At 40.2% G+C, this 23,573-nt stretch overlaps 2 protein-coding genes across 2 annotated transcripts; one reads left to right on the top strand and one right to left on the bottom strand.

The window, feature by feature from the left end:
• Window positions 1-6,525: 6,525 nt before the first annotated feature.
• On the bottom strand, window positions 6,526-8,567 carry LOC127802678 (desiccation protectant protein Lea14 homolog). Its single transcript, XM_052338635.1, has 2 exons — window positions 8,158-8,567; window positions 6,526-6,960 (listed from the first exon to the last, which is right to left on the bottom strand). The coding sequence occupies exons 1-2, from the start codon at window positions 8,361-8,363 to the stop codon at window positions 6,693-6,695; spliced, it is 474 nt and encodes a 157-aa protein (XP_052194595.1). The 5' UTR covers window positions 8,364-8,567; the 3' UTR covers window positions 6,526-6,692.
• A 9,027-nt stretch (window positions 8,568-17,594) lies between these two features.
• Window positions 17,595-20,035, top strand: LOC127802133 (uncharacterized). The gene is made up of 3 exons (XM_052337827.1): window positions 17,595-17,805; window positions 17,926-18,870; window positions 19,821-20,035. The coding sequence occupies exons 1-3, from the start codon at window positions 17,595-17,597 to the stop codon at window positions 20,033-20,035; spliced, it is 1,371 nt and encodes a 456-aa protein (XP_052193787.1).
• Window positions 20,036-23,573: the final 3,538 nt, after the last annotated feature.

The following is a 23,573-nucleotide window of genomic DNA, read 5'->3' as shown; positions in this document are numbered from 1 at the left end:
CTTCCCCCCGAACGAGGGCCGCGCTGAGAGCCTGTTGGGATACTCCTAAGTACAAGGTCAACCTCTCTCCCTCCTTAGGTTTGGCGAGCAGTGGGGCCCGTCCCATGTACTCCTTTAGTTGTTGGAATGCGAACTCGCATTCTTCTGTCCATCTGAAGTCTTTCTCCTTTTTTAGAAGCTCGAAGAACGGGGCACACTTGTCAGTTGCCTTTGAAACGAAACGGCTCAGAGCCGCGACCTGACCATTGAGGCTTTGCACCTCCTTCTTTCTTATAGGCGACCTCATGTCGAGCAGAGCCTTAATTTTGTCTGGGTTGGCTTCAATGCCTCTGTTGTTTACCATAAACCCAAGAAATTTTCCAAAGGCTACACCGAAGCCGCACTTGAGCGGGTTGAGCTTCATCCGATATTTCCTGAGGACTCCAAACGTTTCTCTTAGATCGGAAACGTGGTCCGTCACTTGCTCGGATTTTACCAGCATGTCGTCAACGTATACTTCCATGGTTTTTCCGATCAGTGTTTCGAACATCGTATTGACCAGCCTCTGGTAGGTCGCGCCAGCATTCTTCAATCCAAAGGGCATGACCTTGTAACAATAGAGCCCCCGATCGGTTATGAACGAGGTGTGCTCTTAGTCCGTTGGGTTCATGGGGATTTGGTTGTAGCCTGAATAGGCATCCATGAAACTGAGGAGGCGGTGACCAGCCGTTACATCCACGAGCTGATCGATTCTGGGGAGGGGAAAGCTGTCTTTAGGACAGGCCTTGTTCAGGTCGGTGAAGTCGATGCAGGTCCTCCACTTCCCGTTTTTCTTTTTTACTAGGACCGGGTTGGCCACCCAGACCGGATAGTGGGCTTCCTTGATGAAATTATTCGCCAAGAGTTTGTCCACTTCTTCTTTAAGAGCGGTATAACGCTCCGGAGTCATTGGCCTCCTCTTCTGGCGCGCTGGCCTGTAGCCTGGATCTACGTTGAGCCTGTGTGACATGACTTCTGGGGCGATTCCCACCATATCTTCGTGGTTCCATGCGAATACATCAAGGTTAGCTTTAAGGAAATCTGTAAGTTGGGATTTTACCTCGGGGGCTAGACTCTTGCCTAGCTTGAGGTGCCTTTCCTCGTCTGCCTCGCCAACTAAGATATCTTCGAGCTCTTCCATGGGACCGGTGGGCTTTTCGCAGTCAACCTCTCGTGGATCCAGGTCCTCTCATCGGCCGGTTGATCGCGGGCCGACTTTTGCGATGATATTTACTTTCTTTCCCTTTGCTCCCATTTTCAGGGCGTCCTCATAGCAACGTCTTGCGAGGTGCTGCTCGCCTCGTACACACCCTACACCGTCGGGGGTCGGGAATTTCACCGTAAGCGACCTGGTTGAGGTCACTAGATCCAGGTCGTTCATCGCCGGCCTTCCGAGTACGACGTTGTATGCTGAGGGGCAGTCAATTATTAGGAATTCTGCCAAAGTAGTGGCCTGGCGGTTCGCATCCCCGATGGTGAGGGGAAGGCTGATCCGACCGACGGGAATCACTGCGTCTCCCGTGAACCCATAGAGTGGCTCAGGGGACGAACTCAACTGTTCCGGTCCCAAACCCATCTGATCGAAGCATGCTCTGTACATTACATTTACCGAGCTGCCCGTGTCCACCATTATCCTCCGCACTTCGGAATTGCCGACCTGGGCTCGTATAACGAGTGCGTCGTTGTGCGGCCAATGGACGTCTCTGGCGTCTTCTTCCGAGAAAAACATCTTCTCTGGGATTGGGTTACCCCTAGGCTGCTTCGCGGGAACCGGCTGTTCGCTCGATCTCGCTAGCAAGACATGGTTGGCCTCTCGTATGTATTTGTCGCGGGATTTGTGGGAGGAACCAGCGAGGTGGGGCCCGCCATGGATCGTGTAGATGGTTCGTACAGCCGGTGCTTGGTCGTCATCGGTGGGAGGCTGCTGCTGTACCGGCGGCTGGCTTGGTTGATTAGTTGGCCGCACCACGTAATCTTTCAAGCGACCTCTTCTTATCAGATCTTCGATGGCGTCCCTTAGGGCCCAGCATTCCGAGGTGTTGTGACCCGCCTCGTTGTGGTACGCGCAAAATTTTTCTTTGTTTCGGAATTTGTTTGGGGTTCTTAACGGGTTGGGCTTCCCGAATTCCTCTTTGTTCTTTTCGATGGCGAAGATCCTTTCTTGGGGGTCTGACAGGGCACAGTAGCTGTCAAAGCGCTGTGATCTATGAGGTCGCTCATCTCCCTCTGCCTTCCGAGCTCGCTTGAACACTTCATTGCTCGAGCGCTCCCCCCGAGCTTCTCTTCCGGCGTCTCCGTTGTGCCTTCTCTTATTCTGGTTGGAGCCCCCAACTTCTTCTCTCGACCCGACGGGCTTCTTCGTCCCGAAGGCGTCTTCCCATCGGATTTCCTTGGAAGCTCGTTCATAGAATTCCCCCAGGTCTTTGACCGGGGTTCGGTAGATGCTCTCGTAGAGCTTTCCGTCTTTTCGGAGGCCGGCGGAGATCGCCGTTAGGATACTTTCATCCGAGGGATCCTCGACGTTGCTCACCTCGCGCCTGAACCTGGCGATGTAATCCCTTAATGGTTCGTTTGCTTTCTGGAATACGGTGGCGAGGTGGCAAGGTGGCGCAAGCTGCCTCCTTAGAGCCCTGTATTGGTTAAGGAACCTCTGTTGGCACTCCTCCCAGCTGTTGATGCTACGAGGCGGAAGGCTCCTGAACCAAGCTCGGGGGATGTCTCCTAAGATTGTTGGGAAGGCGCGACATTTAGCCAGCGAGCTGGTTGTCTGTAGATCCATTTGCACGTTGTACGCATCCAGGTAATCATAGGGGTCGCTGTCCCCATTATATTGTGGCATGCTCGGGACCTTAAACCTCCGGGGCAGGGGTTCGAGCTCAATTTCTCTGGCGAACGGCGTCCTATCCCCACGGCCATTATTCTGGCTGCGGACTCCTTGTTGTTCCTCCAGCTGTCGCACCCTCTGATACAGCTCTTCCACAGTTGAGTCCGGTCCTACTGATTGCTGGGCTTGCGATCGCCTGCTTCTTTCTCGGACTGGGGAACGGTGAATTGGGGACGGATAGTTATCCCCGATATCTTCTTCCGCGGGCGGGTGTCTCTCCTCCCGCGGTTGGCGGACCCTGCGAGGCGACGCCGGTGGGTCGTGGACAGCCCGTGCTTGAGCTTGGGCCAGAATTCTGACCGCGTCAGCGAGTTGCATTACCGTATTCTCCAATGCTTCCTGGCGCTGTTGCTAGTCCCGGATCGTCCCTGTCCCAGTGATTTGGACAGTAGGCTGGACAGGGACCCGTGGTGGTATGCCGGGAGCGTCTCCGGCGGGCGGCGGCAAAGGAGTATCGGCTGTCGGGGCAACGGGTCCTCCATTTGGTGGTAAGTCTCGTGGTCGGTCGTGGTGATTTTCAGGTGGGTCGACCGCCGCCTCGGAACTTCTAGTATGCCTTCCTCTAGCCATGGCTATTGATCAAAGCGGCCCCCTTCCTCTAGCGCCAAAATGTCGACGTTTGATTTCGGCCGACCGTGATTCGTTTTGGGCCGCGGTGAGTCAATCCAAAAATACCGAGAAGGAAGGAAGAAAACCCCTCCCCCCAAAGTTCCAAGCGTGTACACCAGAATTTTTTACGTGGTTCGGCCAGAACGATGCCTAATCCACGGCCGCCCTCTGATTATTCTCCCAGAGTGGCGGTATCTGATTATTCTCTTTCGTCTTTTTTTTTGCCCCTCATGGTCTCTTTGATTTCCATTTATCTTGAAGGGCTTTTACAATCTAGATAATATATAAAAATACAGTGTTTGTATAATGGGGAACAGAAAGTTCTTACCCCCTTCGCAAGACCGGGAGTGGGATCCTCATTACGAGGGGCATGGGCTGTTACAGATAAAGTGATCGGACCCTACCTCTGACTTCTCAGCAGCTTTGCCACTCATGCGAGCTGGAGGTTTTGGGCGAGCGACCTGGATGGTCCAGCGATCTGGAGGATATTTCAGGAGCTCGTTAGTCGATTGCTCCGAGCTCGTTGGGGGATTACCGGGAACTCGCCATATGCTCGCTTTACGAGTTCCGGATCTTTGGTGGGGGCTGGACCTTCCTTGACGAGGTCGTCCGGGCCTTCTTAGCCTTGGGTGATTGGGCCGGTCTATCGGACCAAGTCTGGCCCATGCGGGATGATGCGAGAAATACATATAACAATTAGCAACTAAAATTATAAAATGTGAAATTCATACTTTAATTTCACATTTTAGCAACTAAATTTATATTTTTGACTCAATTTAATTAAATATATTTTTTTTTGTGACAACTTAAATTTTTCATTATTTTGATTACATCTATGTAGTTGTATTTATCTTTCTTATTTTTTACACATTAAAGTAAAGTGGTTAAATTGATTAAAAAATATAGATATAAAAATTAAATTAACTTAAAAATATAAATAAAGAAGTGTAATTAAATAACAAAAAATTCAAGTGATTATACAAAGAAAACATAAAAGTACATAAATAAAAATCTAGATTTGCCTCATATACGCATATATTTTTTAAATATATTGATCTTCATTATTTAGTAATATGTTGTCCTTTAGCTAATACCCGTCTTTTTAATTGAATAATATACAAATAGAATTTTTAATATCCACGATGTTGAGATGATACGTTTCACTTGTTTTAAATTTAATCATTAATTAGATGATATCATGCTATATAATTCAAGAGTTTATATAGAAACTTAGTAATGTTACTGAAAATAACCTTTAACAAAATATTTATAAAAATTTAATATGAAATTCATAATATATTTAAATTAAATTTAAAATCTGATTTGATAATAAAAATTTTCATAGTTAAATGTAGAATTTATAAAAATTTTAATTAAATTTAAAATTAGTAACAAAATATTCCGTTATTAAGTTACAAATTAATAAAACATCAAATTACAAATTAAATTCAAAATGAGTGATAGAATATTTGAAAATAAGTTTGAAAAATTTTGGGGTGCAATTGTAATTATGAAAAGTTTAAACAAAAATACTATAAAAATATTTTATGTGTATAATAAATCAAGAAGACTTACAAATCACGCGCGCGGGGGTAAGGCTTTGGGGATTGGGAGGTCCAGGGTTCAATCCCTGGAAAAAGCAAGATCATTGGGAAAATAATTCCCAACCCCGTTATGTGGCTACTAGTGGGCTCACCAAGTGGCGAGTAAAGGCGAGGCTGTACGGTGGGTGCACAAGCCTTTTTTTTTTTTTTTCCTTGTTGCTGATTGAATGACGAAAAAAATTTCATCGCTAATTCCATCACTAAATTGTTCTGTCACAAAAATTTAGCGATATCAATTTTAGCGACGAATTTATGTCCATCACTTGAAGCTTTAGCGACGAATTTTTCCATCACTAAATGTTAGAATTTTTGTAGTGATGGTCAAAAGTCTAACTTGTGATTTATCTCGCCTAACATAATCGATGGCACAAATACCAAAAACTATGCAAGAGCAATCATCCCAAGTGAATAAGAACACTTTTTTAAGGGATAGGGAGTGGGTTGTGGGGTTGCCAACTAATCTATTCCTATCCATGCACACTAACCCACATAATATAGAAAAGTAAGACCACAAAATCAACAAAACACCGACACTATTTACCACTACATCAAGGTTGGCTCAACAGTGAAGCCATATATGCGGCAGCATAAGGCCCCCAAAATTGGAAGGGCCTTAATTTTAAAAAATTGTAATATATATATGTATTTGTTTTTTAATAATAAATATTTTATTAAAAAAATTAAATACAAAACATTATAATTCTTTTTAATTTCCCTTCTCCATTTTCAAATTTTTTATCGTTGCTACCTATTGTTCCCAAATCCCATAATGTGAATATTCCATAAAACCCACTTTTCCTTCTCAATTTTTCTTTCTTTACATAAAATATTATCTATTAAAATAATTTATTAGATAAACTTGATTATAGAGATTTAATCAATAATTTTGTATCTCAAAAGGTAAGAAAAAATAATTTTACATAAAGGTGAACATAGTTCAACACATATTTGTAAAATGAAAAATTGCACATTTTGGTAAATTTTATTTTTTTTAATACTATCAGTTTAATATTTTGTTTTGTTCTTTCTATAAGAGAATTAGGAATATATAGTTTTTTTGTTCGCACTGAATTTTTTAGAATTTCAAGAAAAATTAATTTTATTTTTCTATATTTTAATAAGTTGTTTGGCTTTTTTTTTTTTTTATCTCTGAAACATTATATTTTAATTAAAAATTTATTATTGTTAAAAGATTATTATATTTTGTAAGTGATTGAATTTTAATTTTTTTATTTAATAAAATGATAAAATATTTATATAAAAATACGTATTATTTAATTTTTATTAAAAAAAATTAATACTCTCAACAAGACTCTTTTTCGCCCAAACCCCCAACTTCATTGGGGGGCTCTGCACTACACACACACCCTGAATTCAAAGAAGCTGGCATGCATGCAGCCAAATCAAAGATCCAGTTGAACAATTATTTCATTTTGAAGCACATCTATTATTCCATTTTAAAAGCACATTAGATGCCGAAATTCTAAAACAGAGTGAGCATAAGTTGTATTCATCAGCTAATAGATGGGTGAGAATGGTACTTGTAGGGCTGGACATTGACTAGTACTCATCTTAAATTACTCTTTAGAGTCACTGTTCCACCAGTCAGAGAGCGTTGGCAGCTTGACCTCGCCCATGGTGGAGAGGGGAATGGTGAAGTTTCCGACCACCGGAAGGTCAATGATGAGGCGCAATTCCAGTTCATAGTCTATGTCCCAATCTGTAGCTATGTCTCTCACCAAGCTCACCAGTATGCTGTGGGAAACCTTCACCGGCACGTCCAGCAACGTCTTGCCGTTCGCCTTCAGTGATCCTGGATCCGGAATCGTCCCCGACGCTATCACCCTGTTGCAGTTCACAAATTAACACCTTCAGAATTTTAAATATAGATGTATGTGAAATTTGTGAATTCATTTTCTATGCAGAAAAAATCTTTGTCTTTGCTACTGGAATTATGAAATGTCAAACTATTTCGTTCTTCATATATTACAAATTTTTTATATCTGTTTTTGTTAGATAATCTTGCAGGAATGGTGTTTTCTGTAAAAATCTTTTGTGAATCATAACATGACTAATTGCAGCTTATTTGTTGAAAATGAAAGCATCCACATGATCTTGATAATAAGTTGTCTATACAACACATCGATTCCTTTCTAATTTGTTTAAATTGAGTTACTCCATCGATTTCAATTGAGCACTTCAATATATTCAGTTTATACATTTTGTGTTTTAGAACTGACACAGCATATAGCGTGTGTGTAAAAAAATACACTAAAATAAACCCTTGAAAGAGCAAATTTCAATGGCCGAATCTTGACTTTCAAGAAAACGTAAAAATAAGACTATTTTGTTAAGAAAATCCAAATAAATTGTTGAAATTTGATTAAGAAAAATTTGATTACAAACTCTGAATCCTAGACATATTTATAGTATTTCGCTAATCCAAATCCATCTAATATTTGTAAACAAAATCCAACTAAAATCCTAATAGAAATAAATCATAATCCAACATGAAGTAGAATCTTAAATTAAATCAAGTAGAAACATTAAATTGAATTCTAAATCAAGTAAAATTTTAAAACTTAAGAAGTATTAAAATAATATAAAATAAAATCCTAAATCAAGTAAAATTTTAAAAGTTAAGAAATATAAAATATTGTTCTGACATGACCGGGTCAGCTTTGGACTGAGTCTTAATTGGTGACCACATCATGAACACATGCATAATTTCGTAATCTGCAAATGAAATTAAAAAGGGAATTCCCAGTGTGAGAGAAATTTCAAAAGACTGCGGTATCGCCTTAATGAGATCTTAAAGTATAATAGCATTGATTAACTCCTGTATAATTCTCCGAATAATGATGCTCGTTGAAGCTCCATAAAATTTCACAAATCCTCAATTTGCAGCGGTTGCCATACGAGTAATTGCGGAATTAAATCTCATCAGAGTTTCATCTTCCTCGTAGATATTGAATTAGTACTAGAAGAAGAATCGCGGTTTAATTATGTATGTATATAGGAGACAGATCGAGATAGATCTACCTGCCGGAGCTTTTGAGGACGAAAGAGATCTCGCAGATGGGGATCGGGACAATGTAGGGGTTATTGACGTCGACCTTGGCGGCGTAGGTGACGCCGGAGCGGTCGATGTCTTTGAAATCGAGGTCGTTGATGGTGGCCTCCGGCATCGGAATGTTGGCCACCTTCTCCGCCACGAACTGCTTCGCCTTGTCGACCAAATCGGCCATGGCTAATGGACGTAGCTTAGTTTCCCTTGGACCTGGAAAGGATGGAGAGAATCTGAAGAAAGAGAGAAGAAGAATAGTGAAAATAAGAATTGTGTGGATGAAGAGATGGGGAGAAGGAGAATATGCTTTGTATATAGAACAGAATGGATTGAATTGGAATTGGAATTGGAATTGGAATTGGGATAAGATTAGACGCGGAGCATGGGTGGGCTTTAATTCTGGTGGGTCATATTCCCGATGGACCACGCGTTATTCGAGATCGCCGCCCCCGCCTCCCTCCCGCGTTCTTAAATCTCTGTTTTATTTTTTATTTTTTATTTTTTCTAAAATAATACTATTTATCTGAAAATCTGTCATTAGTGTAGGGGTGTTCAAAAAAATCAGTACACCACAAAAATCGGTCAAATCGAACCAAAACAAACCGAACCGATCAATTTTTTTTTTTGGCAATTGAAAACAGTTTGAATTCTGTTCAAACTGCACGATTTGTGGTTTGGACAGTTGACGGTTCTCTTTTAAATCGAACCATCCAAAAAATAAAAAAAAATTATAAAAAAATTATTATTATAAAAATCTAATAATTGGCAGCCACATCCTATTTATTTTTTACACTATTTTATTTTTATTTTTTACTCTTATTTATTTATATTTAATTGTCTTTATTTACCAATATTTGTGTCTTTATTTACTATTTTTAAATATCTTTTTTAGTGATTTTAAGTAGCATTTCAAATTACGGTTTAGCCGAACCCAAACCAGACCGCGGTCTGATTTGGTTGAAAAACCGCACTAGCAGTTTGACGTGCTGAAAATGATTCAGATCGACCAAACCGCACCGCGAACACCCCTACTTTAGTATCACCTTTTCATTGTTCAACAAAAAAGTCTCACATTTTTATTGTTCAATAAAAAAGTTTCATTTAGACTAAAAATCTATTTCTAATCTAAATGAATAGTATTATTTTTTTTTCTAAATCTTCTACCATATTTGTTCAAATATTCAAAAATTATTCTAGATTCGCTGCCACCTCCACAAATTATTAAGTCTATCTCAAATTGCATTCTCTATTTTACTCATCAATTTATTTTTTATTATTTTTTTATTTCAAAAATTATGTTTACTCCCAAGACACTTCATATCACATTCTCTATTTGATTTACTATTTTATTTATTTATTAATAAATTTTAATTCTATTTTTTTTTACCTAACATATCATTTTCACTACTATAAAAATTTAATATTTATTTTTTAATTTAATAATAAATATTATTGTATTAAATTTTAATATTATTTAATATACTCTTAGAATCAATTAACTAATATTTTTAAAATAAAATTATTTAACAAATTTTTTCAAATTAATTACAAAATAATAATTTTAAAATATTAATATGTTAAAAGTAATATTTCAACAATTTGTTCTCCTTATTCGATCTATTCTCCCCTCGTCTCCTCCTGCGATTTGTTTTCCCCATTCAACTTATTCTTCATCTTTTCTAGCCATAATTCTTTTTCGTTCATGTCATATCGCCTTCAATAGTTGTCTTCATAGCCGACGACAATCATGTTTGTCTTTTTCACCGGAGCTTCGTGCTTCAACAATGATATTTGCAATTACAATGACTACAACGATGGCAATGCCTCTCGCGATGACTATTGTGGAAAGAGATGGCGAGGGCTGCAGTGAACAATGGGATTGCCAAAAAAAGATGAGGGATGTGGCTTTTGCTAGTTAGATAAAAAGCGATTTCAAGGATGGCAAGCTACATTGGAACAACTTCGGTCATCCCCATTGTTAAAATTTTGACTTAGTGAGGGAAATTTAACTACATTGGAGACAACCTAACATACTTAACTTCTTTCTCTATCTTTTTTTTTATTAAAAAGGTACATCTCGATACCCAACAAATACTTCAATTCAATAAATTCTGATAATTTCATAACTAAAGATTGAGCCCATGCTTAACATTTCAAAGAGTATTCATAAGCCTTCTTGGATAACATGATCGACTCCAACTAACATGTCTCTTAAATCTAAACTAGTGGTAAACCCGTGCGATGCACGAGAGAGTTTAATTTAAAAATAAATGTCAACTCCTGCTCCTAAATTTTTCCACTAGCATAGGAAATCCGAGAGAATGTCCATTCAAAATGAATACAGATACAAAAATACTCAAAATTTTCAAAAAATAATTTTCATTTCTATATTTACTCTATATTAATAGGAGCCATAATAAATATTACAACATTCTTTACATCATCATCTCGGCCTTACCACCCATATATTTTCAAAATAAAAGGGTACTATGACTTTAAATACAAAATGAAACACTCTACTCGTGCCCTCAAAATTACATTCATAAATCTTGAGGCTGGGACATCTCTGTACACATCTAACCAAAACTCACCCCAAATATCTATTTTCCACTTTCCTGGAATGACAAAAGAAACAAACTGAGCCACAAGGCTCAGTAATATATAGCAAAGGGAAACATCCATAGAATGATATATGAAGGCATAAATAACTCAGAGCCAAAAGAAAATCATTACTCGACATCTAGACAACCATTGGGTTCGTGCCTTCTACACTGGACAACAACATCCCTAAAGAAATACACTTTCTTATGTTTCATCAAAACACATTTTTCAAAGTAAGCCATAAGGTTTGGCAAATGCATAAAAACAACAAAAAATGGATATGACCAGACTTTTCCTGAACATCATGCATATCATGTCGAATATGGAAACACACGTCAGTCTCATATACATAAACGACATATGATCCATACCATGTGGTTATATAACACAATACCTAGCCATCACATAAATGCATAGATACACACATAGGATCCTTCGAGCCCACATAAAATACAGACACTGGCACCCAATAACCGTTATACAAACCTACTAGAAGCCAAGAGTAGGCTACCAAGGACTCCTGAGGTATATGCCAAATCATTCCCCGGAGTCTCAAGAATACCCGTGAAATATACACCAGATCACTCCCCACCGGCCCAAACAATTTCAGTGTCCCCGATCCAGTACCCCCAGCCTTTGGCTAGTACACGATTCCCGATCCAGTACCCCCATCTTTTGGCTAGTACACAATACCCAGTCTAGTACTCCCAACTTTTGGATAGTAGATGGTTCCCGATTCTAATATCCCCTCATGCAATGCAATATATAAGAAATGCAATGGCTCTTGCAGCAATAACGTGATAGCAAGGCCCCCATAAACCAAGCATCAGGCCATGCTACGCTCACATAGGAATTCACACACACAATAACTCTAATGCATATGCTCGCCTAACATACACAAGTAAGCACTCATAGGCCAACCGTTCCATGCCAATGCTCACGTTCCCAACACATACAAAGCATGACCCCCCTCCAATGAATGCAACCCAAGACCCACCATCATAATGCAAAGCAATATAGTATCACAATGCCACGCGACATAACCACAAATAATGCTATAACAAGTGACATTCACACACCCGCAGTTATTGCCCATTAAGGTTCTTAGCCATTTTACACAATTCACATTTAAATAGGTTCAACCACATCAATTGAGGGAAATTATTTGATAATATTGGTAATCGAGTCAAGGTGGAAGTATTCGTTTCCAAAATTAAAGATTGAACGAAGTTTAAGGAAGGAAAAAGCTACGAATCAAGCATACAATTCAAAGGAATCCCAAAGGCTCAATAGTTTTTCAATTGGATCAAATCCTATTCCAAATCGAATCTTATCGAGTTGGGGTTGCAACAAAAAAAAACGGATCTTAATTCCAATATCGAGACAAAAAGTTATGGTCTAAAGAGTATAAGGTGCGCAGAGTTGAAAGAAATGAAATAGTTGACTAAGGAAATTCTTAGTCGACTAATGCTTAGTCGACTGAGCAAATTGATTAGTCGACTGGGCCGAGAACTGGTACAAAAATATGAGAAAATAGGCATCTGTTGAGTCGACTAAACCCCAAAATTAGTCGACTCGAACCACACAGAACGCTCGAGATGGACCCGAAACACCCCAAAACAACCACCACTAACTTCCTAACCCACAAATGTCATTCCTTGAATGAAAAATGGGGTGAACATGCCCCAACGAGACCAACAACAAGACCCAACCAAAATTTTGACATGAAATATGGTTCAAAGAAAATATACAACCAATACCAAAAATAATTTTTAATAATGAGAAGATGAAGAACCATGAAGCATTTCGACGTCGCAATGAAAAAGAAAGAAAGCTTTCACAAATTAAAATAAAAGTGTAAAGAGAACTTGCCTTTGATGATGCTTGGAAGAAGAAGCTTGCCCCCAAAAATTTGAAAATTCTACCTCTTGAAGCTTTAATTTAAGAAAATGAAGAAAAGAATAGAAGAAGAATAATAAGATCTCTCGAGAATGAGCAAGGAGATGGAGAGAAAGAAGAGAAGTTGGAAGGGAAAGAAAGGCATGGAGGAGAATGGGCTACATGTCCCTTCTCCAACCACTCTCTCTCCAAATTTCAATTTTTCCCCTTATATGCACACATACACCATTAAATATCCATGCCCCTATTGGTAATTTGCTTCATTTCCCATTTCTTTCCTTTTTTCTTTAATCTCTCCAATTATGAATTTTTTCATTTGTCCTCACTTTTTTTCATAAAGCATGCCTCTTTTTGTCATTTGCCACAAATTCTCATTTTTATTTAATTATAATGTCACCTTTTATACATATGGCCCAAGCCCAAATCAATGGCCCCATTTAAATAAAATGACCAACTTCCATCTTAGAGCCCAATGGGCCTTACAACTTCATTTTCCATAAATCACAACAAAATTTACACTTAATCTCAACCCAATTTCAAATCTCAATCCATTAAATTAAACACATAATTTACTTACATGCATTTAGCCACCTAAAAATATTTTTCACATTTAATTTAATAGAGGCAAAATTTCAAATGCCTATAAATAAAATATTAATAAACTCCTAGACCCACTAACGGATTATTACAATAAAAGATTAAACTCATTATTTTAAATAACTCTAACAGATAATTACATTTTTTTTCTTTTAATACTCAGTTTTTTATCAAAATTTAAGTTTAATTAATTATTCACTATTCAATATGCTAATGAAAAATACTCTTAATTCAATGTGTTAAAGAATAATTAACACATTTAGTAAGTCATTTGACAAAGTACTTATAAATTTTTTTATTTATTATATTATATTTATTTATAAACAAATATTATAAAATTTATAATATATTCCCTCAAAGACATTCGTTATTTTCTATTTATTCTTAAAAATCAAAGATAACAAAACTTTAAAATTATAAATTTCGATTTCTTCCATAGTCTTAAGAATGTGATACCTTAAATATTAATTAGTATTGAAAAACCCAAGCATTTGACAATGTTAAATAATTTTTTATGAATTTGTTAAAGGATCACAGTTTCAAAACTATAATATAATTATTAAAGTAAAATTAATAATTAATTAATCACTACTTTGATTTAATGTAAGTTTTGGAGAGAGAAAATTCACTATTGATTAACACTTGACAAAATACTTTGGCTGACTATCCTACTTTAATATATTATATATATAAGATAAAGATATAAATATAAGATTTGATATAAATGAACAATTTTCTCTGACTTAATTAATATTTTAAGTTATCTATTAATATTTATCAGAAAATTCATGCAATTTTAATACAAATTTTAAAGGTAAAAAACAGCTTAGCAGATTTTTGGAAGAAAAAAAAAATTGCAAACTATTCTACTTTAATATATTAATATATATATATATTATATAAAGATAATATTTTATATAAATGGATAATTTTTGTAACTTAATTAATAGTTTAAATATCTATTCATATTTCTCATAAATAGTATTTGTTTTTTATTGATTGATAGATTAATTAATAAGAATATCTGACAGAAAATATTTATTTTTTATTATTTTTTACTTTTTCCTAATAACTATCCTTCTTATATATATGTAATGATAAATATTATATTAAGATTAAGATATAAAGATAAAATTTTATATAAATAGATGATTTTCTATAACTTAATTAATAATTTAAGTTGTTTATTTATATTTCTTTAAAATAATATTTAATTTTGATTGATGGATTGATTAATTGATGAGAAGATGACAAAAAAATATTTATTTTTCATTAATTAATAGCATTGAAAAATGCATACAAATTTTAGAGACAAAAAATAGTTTATCAGAAAAAGTTGTTGACTTTTTCTGATAATTATCTTTCTTATATATATATATAATGATATTAACTTAATATTTAATATACACATAATAATGTATTGAAAAACCTATCATTAGCATTGAAAAACTCATGTATTCAAAAATTCATTATTAATTTTACAGTAAATATTAATTACTGCTACTTTTAGTAATAATAATTTAATTATTATTAATACAAATTTTGAAAAAAAAAATTCTTTTGCTTTTATATATATATATATATGTGTGGGGGGGGGGGGGGGGGGCAGTTCCCAGACTACTCCTTATGGGCTGGACTCGACCCAACGTACTGGCTCAATCGTCTCAAGCCTAATAGGCCCAAGCCGAGCTCGTCAAAGTAAGCTCACACGTCGTTGAGATCAGAGCTCAGATCGCAGAATCAAGCAAGCTCCCGGCGAGCTCTCAGCAATATACTCAACGAGCTCCCAGCAATACTTCTAACTCGCTGGCCTAACCATATAGTTCGTGTAACGACCCGATCGAGCGATAAGAAGGACCGGAACAACTTACCTTGATGGGCCTACGCGAACTTCCCAGGGAGGTCACCCATCCCTGGATTACCCCAGGTTAAGCACGCTTAACTTGGGAGTTCTTTGCCAACATTCAGCCTAAAAGGTATCCAGCTAGTGTTGTTTCCTTTCTTACACTATTCTCGATATATACTAATTTTTTCTGGGCTCTCGGGGTATTACAGTTCGCGCGGTCAAACTATTCAGCTCGCATAGGAACAAGATTGCTAAATAATCGGAGGTAGGGACCCACCTACTTTATCTGATGCAAACCGGATCCTTGGTAATACAGAGCCCACTCTCGATTTTATGGAATTGATAAGGACATTCTGTCTCCATGATGTCATTTTTCCACTTTGGGAAATTATGTAATTGTAAACACCCCAAAAACACCATTGTAAAGGAGGATAACAAAAAAAAAAAAAATGCTATTTTGTTACTCTACCGGAATAACCAGATGACAGTTGTGGAGTAGGCATCGTTCTGGCCGAACCACATTAAAATTCCTTGTGTTCGTTATATTTTGTTCCTCCTCCTTGCATTTCGGCTTATTTAATCATTGCAGGCCTACGAATCACGGTCGGCTAATTCTGAACGTTAACATTTTGGCGCTAGAGAAATGGGCCACTTTGATCACTAGCCATGGTAAGAGGAAGGAACACACGAAGCTTTGATCCGGTAGCAGATTTTTCAGAAAATCACCGCCTTCAACCGCATGATGTTCCCTTAGCCGTAGAACCTGTTGTTTCTACCGTGGATGCCTCCATCCTACTGCCGATTGGAGCTACCGCCGGCATGCCCCCATGGGTTCGTGTCCAACCTGTCATTCCGACCGTCGGGGTGGAAACGATCCAGGACGCCAGGAGGCGTTAGAGAATACGGTTATGCAGCTCGCTGACGCAGTTAAGGTCTTGGCACAAGCTTAGGCGCAGGCTGTCCAGAGACCACCAAAAATCCCTTCACCTTAGAGGCCTCGACAGGAGAGACCTCCACTGGGTGAGGAAGATATTGGAGATAACTATCCACCTCCAAATTGTCATTCTCTATAGCGAGATAGTAAGCGATCACAGGCTCAGCGATCTTGAGACCCGAACTCTACCATCAAGGAGTTATTTCAAAGGGTCCGGTAGTTGGAGGCGCAACAAGAAGTTCGCAGCCAGAATAATGGCCGTGGAGACAGGACGCCATTCACTAGGGAAGTTGAACACAAACCTTTCCCTCGTAGGTTTAAAGTCCCAAGTATGCCCCAGTACAATGGGGATAGTGACCCTTATAACCACCTAGACGCGTTCAATGTCCAGATGAATCTGCAAATGACCAGCTCGCTGGTCAAGTGTCGCGTCTTTCCAACGACCTTAGGCGACATTCCTCGAGCTTGGTTCAGGAGCCTTCCACGTCGCAGCATTGGCAGTTGGGAAGAATGTCAGCAAAGGTTTCTTAATCAATACAGGGCGTTGAGAAAGTAGCTCTCCCCGCCGTGTCACCTCACCACAGTGTTCTAGAGGGCAAACGAATCCTTTTAAGGACTACATTACCAGGTTCAAACGCGAGGTAAGCAATATCGAAGACCCCTCCGATGAAAGCGTCCTAACTGCGATCTCAGCAGGTCTTCGCAAGGATGGGAAGCTTTATGAGAGTATCTATCGGACCCCTATTAAAGATTTGGGGGAATTCTATGAACGAGCTGCCAAGGAAATCCGATGAAAAGAGGCTTTTGGCTCAAAGAAGCCCGCTGGACAGAAAGAAGAGGCTAGGGGTTCCAACCAGAACAAGAAAAGAAACAATGGAGACAATAGAAGAGAAGCTTGGGGAGAACGCTCAAACAACCAAGTTTCCAAGCGAGCTCGTAAGGCGGAGAGGGAAGAGCGACCTCCGGGATCAAGTCGCTTTAACAGTTACAGTGCCCTGTTAGAACCCCAAGAAATAATCTTCGCCATGGAAAGAAGCAGGAAGGAGTTCGAGAAGCCCAACCCGATAAAAACTCCCAACAAATTCAGAAACTAGGAGAAAATTTTTGCATACCACAATGAGGCGGGTCATAACACTTCTAAATGTTGGGCTTTAAGGGATGTTATTGAGGACCTGATCAAAAGAGGTCGGTTGAGAGACTATGTGGTGCGACCACCCAATCAGTCGTCCCAACAACCAGCACAGCAGCGACCTCCTCCAGATGACGAGCATACACCGGCTGTTCGAACAATCTACACAATTCATGGCGAACCCCACCTCATTGGGACTTCCCACAGATCCCATGAAAGGTACATACGTGAGGCCAACCATGTCTTGTTGACAGGATCAGGTAGGCAGGCCGGACCTATGAAGCGAGCTAGGGTGACGACGTAGGAGACCACTTTCTTGGAGGAAAAATCCAGTTATGTCCAATGGCCACACAATGATGCCCTCGTTATTCGGGCCCGGGTCGACAATGTTGAAGTACGAAGGATAATGGTGGATACAGGCAGCTCGGTGAATGTAATGTACAGAATTTGCTTTAATCAAATGGGACTAGAGCCAGAGTATTTGAGCTCATCCCCGGAGCCACTTTATGGGTTTACAAGAGATTCGGTGGTCCCTGTTGGGTGGGTTACTTTCCCTTTTACCATCGGAGATGCAAATCGCCAGGCCACCACATTGACAAAATTCCTCATAGTATACTGTCTCTCGGCATACAACGTCGTACTCGGGAGGCCGACAATGAATGATCTAGATTTAGTCACTTCCACCAGCTCGCTCACTATTAAGTTCCCGACCCCTAATGGAGTAGGGTGTGTATAAGGTGAGCAACACCTCGCAAGGCGCTGCTATGAAGATGTTGTCAAAATAGGGGCCAAAGGGAAGAAAGTGAATGTCATTGTAAGAAACAACCCGCAACCTTCCAACCAGAGGGGTGTTAGCCACGATTTGGACCCCCGCGAAGTAGACTGTGACAAGCCCACTAGCCCAGTGAAAGAGCTCGAGGATATCCCAGTCAATAAGGCAGATGAAGAAAGATGCCTCAGGCTGGGAAAGAGTCTGGCTCCTAAGGTAAACTCCCAACTTACCAATTTCCTTAAAGCTAACCTTGATGTGTTTGCATGGAATCACGAGGATATGGTAAGGATAGCCCCAGAGGTTATGTCGCACAGGTTTAATGTAGACCCTAGCTACAACCTAGTGAGTCAAAAGAGGAGACTAGTGACTCCTGAGCGATATGGCGCACCTAAAAAAGAAGTAGACAAGCTCTTGGCAAACGAGTTCATTAGAGAAGCCCACTACCCGATCTGGGTAGCTAACCCAATCCTGGTAAAAAAGAAGAATGAGAAGTATATGACTTGCGTCGACTTCACCGACTTAAACAAGGCTTGCCCAAAAAATAGCTTTGCTCTCCCCAGAATCGATCAGTTCGTGGATGCAACAACTGGTCATCAGCTCCTCAACTTCATGGATGCTTATTCGGGCTACAATCAGATCCCCATGAACCCCAGCAATAAAGAGCACACCTTGTTTATTACCGACCAGGGGCTTTATTGTTATAAGGAGATGCCTTTTGGGTTAAAAAACGCTGGTGCAACCAATCAGAGGCTGGTGAATATGATGTTTGAAGCATTGATCGGCAAGACCATGGAGGTCTACGTTGATAACATGCTGGTAAAGTCAGAACGGGTAGCCGATCATGTTTTTGATTTGGGGGAGATGTTTAAGGTCCTCGGAAGCTATCAAATGAAACTTAAGCTGCTTAAGTGTGCTTTTGGGGTGGCCTTAGGAAAATTCTTGGGTTTCATGGTGAATAATAGGGGCATTGAGGCCAATCCAAAGAAAATAAGGGCCTTACTCGATATGAGGTCGCCCATACGGAAAAAAGATGTACAAAGTCTCAATGGCCAAGTCGCGGCCCTAAGCTAATTCATTTTCAAGGAAACTGATAAATGTGCCCCATTCTTCGAGCTGCTAAAAAAGACGCAAAATTTCCAGTAGACAGAAGAATGTGAGTCTGCATTCCAGCAGCTGAAGGAATATATGGGACGAGCTCTGCTCCTCGCCAAGCCTAAAGATGGAGAAAAGCTGACCCTATATTTGGGAGTGTCTCAACATGCTCTCAGCGCGGATCTCGTTCGAGAGAATAAAGGGGTGCAACACCCCGTGTATTATGTCAGTAAGAGCTTGGTTGATGCGGAAACAAGGTATACGCCGATGGAAAAGCTTGTATATTGCCTAGTAATGGCATCAAGGAAACTAAGACCTTATTTTCAAACTCATTAGATTGAAGTCCTGACCAAGTACCCGCTAAGGCCGATCTTGCAAAAGCCAGACACCTCAGGTCGCCTACTAAAGTAGGCTGTCGAGTTTGCTTAGTTCAATATAGAGTACCAACCAAAGACAGCTATAAAGGGGCAAGTTTTGGCGGATTTCATTGCTAACTTCACTGGGTTAGTTGAAAAAGAGGCCAAGAACTTGGAAGGACCGTCCTAAGAGTTATATGTGGACGGATCATCAAGCGAACAAGGGACTGGAGCTGGGGTCATGTTGATAAGCCCCAAGGGCCACACGATCCTCTGCGCCCTGAGATTCGATTTCCCAACCACTAATAATGAAGCTGAGTACGAGGCACTTTTGGCAGGACTTCGCTTAGCAAATGAAGTATGAGCTGAGGCCCTGATAATTTTCAGCAATTCTCAGCTCATTGTTAACCAGATACGGGGCGAATATCAAGCCAGGGGCACAAAAATAGTAGCTACCTGAAGAAATTACGTGAGCTTTTAGCTACTTTCGACAAGTATGAGATTCGCCAGATTCCCCGTTCTCAGAACTCTCATACCGATGCACTGGCCTGCCTAGCAACTGCCCGAGATGCAGAGTTTTTGGGTGCCATACCGGTAGAATTCTTGGCTACCCCGAGCACAGAGTAGTGAGCTGAAACGATGATAATTGATGTGCCCCAAGGTTCATGGATGAATCTCATACTAGATTATCTACAAAATAAGAAGCTACCGGAAGATAAGTTGAGGCACGTCGGCTGCGAGCTCGAGCAGCTCGGTATTGTATCTATCATGATAGACTATACAAGAGGGGGTTTTTAGCCCCGCTTTTGAGATGCATCGATGGCATTGACTGTCAAACCGTGCTGAAAGAGATTCACGCAGGCTATTGCGGTAATCATGCTGGAGCACTTTCATTGGCACAGAAAACGCTTCGACAAGGGTTTTATTGGCCCACCATAAAGCAAGATGCAATAGAGCTGCTCAAAAAGTGTGACAAATGTCAAAGATTTGCTAAAGTGCCACGAGCTCCACCAACCTATCTGCAGTAGATGAGTAGCACATGGCCATTTGCTATCTGGGGCATGGATCTGATTGGGACACTTCTAACAGCCCGCAGAAGGTGTAACTATGTCATAGTGGCATTGACTACTTCACCAAGTGGGTAGAAGCCAAAGAACTCGCACAGATCTCCAACTCGAAGGTATAATACTTTATATGGGATAAAATTATTTGCAGGTTTGGAGTTCCACGGCAAATAGTTACGGACAATGGAACCCAGTTTACCAGCGAGCAATTCATCCAGTTCTGTGAATCGCTGGGGATCCAGAAAAGTTTCACTACCATGGACCACCCCCAAGCTAACGGATAGGTCAAGACTATGAACAAAATAATCAACCAGCTCTTAAAGACCAAGCTGGAGGCCAGAAATGAGGCTTGGGTGGATGAATTGCAAACGATACTCTGGGCCTACTAAACAACAACTCGAAGCACAACGGGGGAAACTCTATTCTCAATGGTGTATGGGTCTAAGGCTATGATCCTAGTAGAAAACAAGGTGACCAGCCACTGGAAGGCCACCTTTAATCCAGATGACAACGACAAGTTGCTAACTGCAAACCTATACCTACTTGAGGAAGCAAGAGATACAGCTCGGATGAGGGTCGTCATCTATCAACAAAGAGTGGCGCAGTATTACAACAGAAAGGTCTAGATTCGACGCTACAATATCGGGGATCTTGTATTACGCCTAATACTTCCCGGAGCTCGCAAGGCAAGTGATGGCATACTAGGTCCTAACTGGGAATGACCCTTCATCATCAAAGAAAACTTGGACAACGGCACGTATCATTTGGTAAATATGGATGGAGCCATTCTCCCGTGAGCTTGGAATGCGGAGCACCTCCGTCCTTACTTCTAGTGAATGTAATTGCTTTAACCTATGCTCCAAATTTCTATTACAATTAATTTTCATAATTCTGATTGAAACTTATGAATTTTCGTGCATTACGCCTTATCTTTATTGAATATCTTCAAAATAAGGGATTAAGAAGCCATGGTTTGTGAGCTGGGGCCCATTCATCTTAGCCATCGTGCTATGGTTTGCGGCTTAACTGAGCATTCATCTTGGTCCTCCCTCAGGTCGTGGTCTGCGAGCTGAGACCCATTCCTCTTGATTTAATTTCATGATTTGGCACCTACTGAGCAACCACTTCCATTATTTAAGATAAATGTTCATTAGTTGGGGTCCTTTCATCTTGACTCAAGTCATGGTCTACAACCTACCTAGATGTTTCTTCTTAGCTCATTAAATTTGTAATAAGTCATGGTATGCTAGCTAGGACCAACCCATGATCCACCTGGGCATATAGCTCGGCAACGCAAGTTGAAGGTTCACTAGCTGGGGTCCTTTCATCTTGACTCAATTCATAGTCTGCGACCTACCTAGGTGTTCCTTCTTGATTAGTCCAGCTTATGAAAAACCATAGTATGTTAGCCGAGATCAACCTATGATCCGCCTGGACATATAACTTGGTAGTACAAGTCAGCCAAACGCAAGCCATAGAGAGTTAGCTGAGGTCGCAGTGCAATTTAATGGGACACATGTCTTGGCAAGGTCTTCATTATGACCTATATGTTATTTATTTAGGACGTGTTAGCCGAGGTTTGCCTTAATTTGCCTAAGTATAGCTGTTTGCGACCTATCGGACACGCATCTTGATTGTCAATTATTATGTTCATCGATCACGAGCTATTCAACCGTGATATATTAGCTGAGATCGCAAGACGATCTACCTGGACATACATCTCAGCAAGGTTTTTAATATGACCCTGTCAAGACATGTTATCTAAGGGTTATCTCAATTTGCCTAAGTATGGCTAACCGCACCTTACTAGACACACATTAATTAATGGTTATTACGTCTATTATTGATGAACTATTTTAAGCCTACTAAGCCACGAGCTGGGAATTCTCTGAGTCTATCGAGACTTAATATTCACTCTCAAGTTATATTCTTGAAGACCTCTTCCAAGTAATACTTTCGAGCTTATCCTAATATACAGAAGCTTTTTGGAGCTCGTTTCAAGTTAAATCATAAAGATCGATTCAAGTTGTATCATGGAAGTTGTCTCAAGTTATCTTATTTAAACTTCAAATTTGCTTGACTTGAGTTCGCAGCAAAATTAAAGCAGAAAAAACACGAGTTCAGAAATCACTAACTTCATTGAATGGATACTTGTATTACAAAGTGAAAGAAAAACGAAAATGAGCCTAGATAAGGGGAACGACAGCTTCGGTGAGCTGGACCTCGACAGCTTCCGTTGGCTGAACCTCGGTAGTTTTCGTTAGCTGAACCTTGGTAGCTTCAGCTAGCTGGACCTCGGCGTTGGCAGTTGATGGAGCGACCTCGGTTGAATCCAGTAGCGTAGGAGCCTCGACATCCTTAGCAGCTTCAGCCAGATACTGCTTCACCTCCTCAACGGTCTCTCCACCAAAGAAAGAGAAGTCCATCTCTGGATGGTTCAACCACAAGGTGTAGAGGAACCCCGAGCAAGTGTCGGACATAGCTTCTGCGCGTGTTTGAGCCATCCATGCTTCCACACCCGCCTTAATCTCATCAATGGTGGCGTTCGCCATCTACTCGCACTTTTCAAATCAGTCATCAACCAGTTTCTGCTCATCTTTAGCCTTCTACAGCTCCTCATTGGCCTTTTGCAACTTCTCCTTGGCCTTATTTAGCTCGCCGATGAGCTTGGAGCTGGTAGACTCTCGCATATTTTTCTCCCGACAAACCTCCTCGTCGAGGTCTTTATTTCGTTGATGTGCCTGTCTTAGCTGCATCTCGAGGCCCTTGACCTTCCGTTAGGCTTCATGGAGCTCGACGAATTGGGACTTCTTCTCCTCCTCGAGCTTCTTTATCTTGCCTTGGAAGGACACGTTCACCGCATCGAGCTATCCCTCAAAATCCTACTGCTGCCCTTTAAGCTTCGTGGCAGCAAGGGAAGTTTATAAAACAAAAAGGGTCAACTCGAGAAAAGGAAAACTAAGAAATTAAGGAATGAAAGAGTAACTTACCACGAAGTTGTGGCGAGTGATGAAATCATATAGGGCCACCCCTTTCATCCCCTTGTTTTCCAGGGGCTTGGCACCCGCGCCCAAGAGTACGGGCATTTTGCCTAGAAGGGC

This window comes from Diospyros lotus, chromosome 5, assembly GCF_014633365.1.
Source record: "Diospyros lotus cultivar Yz01 chromosome 5, ASM1463336v1, whole genome shotgun sequence".
In the NCBI taxonomy this organism is placed as follows: domain Eukaryota; kingdom Viridiplantae; phylum Streptophyta; class Magnoliopsida; order Ericales; family Ebenaceae; genus Diospyros; species Diospyros lotus.
This window is presented reverse-complemented; position numbering and strand designations above follow the sequence as displayed.

Bases quoted from the DNA above. Each gene is read 5' to 3' on its own strand.
- LOC127802133 (XM_052337827.1), top strand. From the start codon at position 17,595: ATGGTGGATACAGGCAGCTCGGTGAATGTAATGTACAGAATTTGCTTT. The intron at 17,806-17,925 runs GTCTCTCGGCAT...GGTGTGTATAAG, and splicing joins AAAATTCCTCATAGTATACT to GTGAGCAACACCTCGCAAGG. The intron at 18,871-19,820 runs GTGCTTTTGGGG...ATTGTTAACCAG, and splicing joins GAAACTTAAGCTGCTTAAGT to ATACGGGGCGAATATCAAGC.
- LOC127802678 (XM_052338635.1), bottom strand. From the start codon at position 8,363: ATGGCCGATTTGGTCGACAAGGCGAAGCAGTTCGTGGCGGAGAAGGTG. The intron at 6,961-8,157 runs GTAGATCTATCT...GAACTGCAACAG, and splicing joins GTCCTCAAAAGCTCCGGCAG to GGTGATAGCGTCGGGGACGA.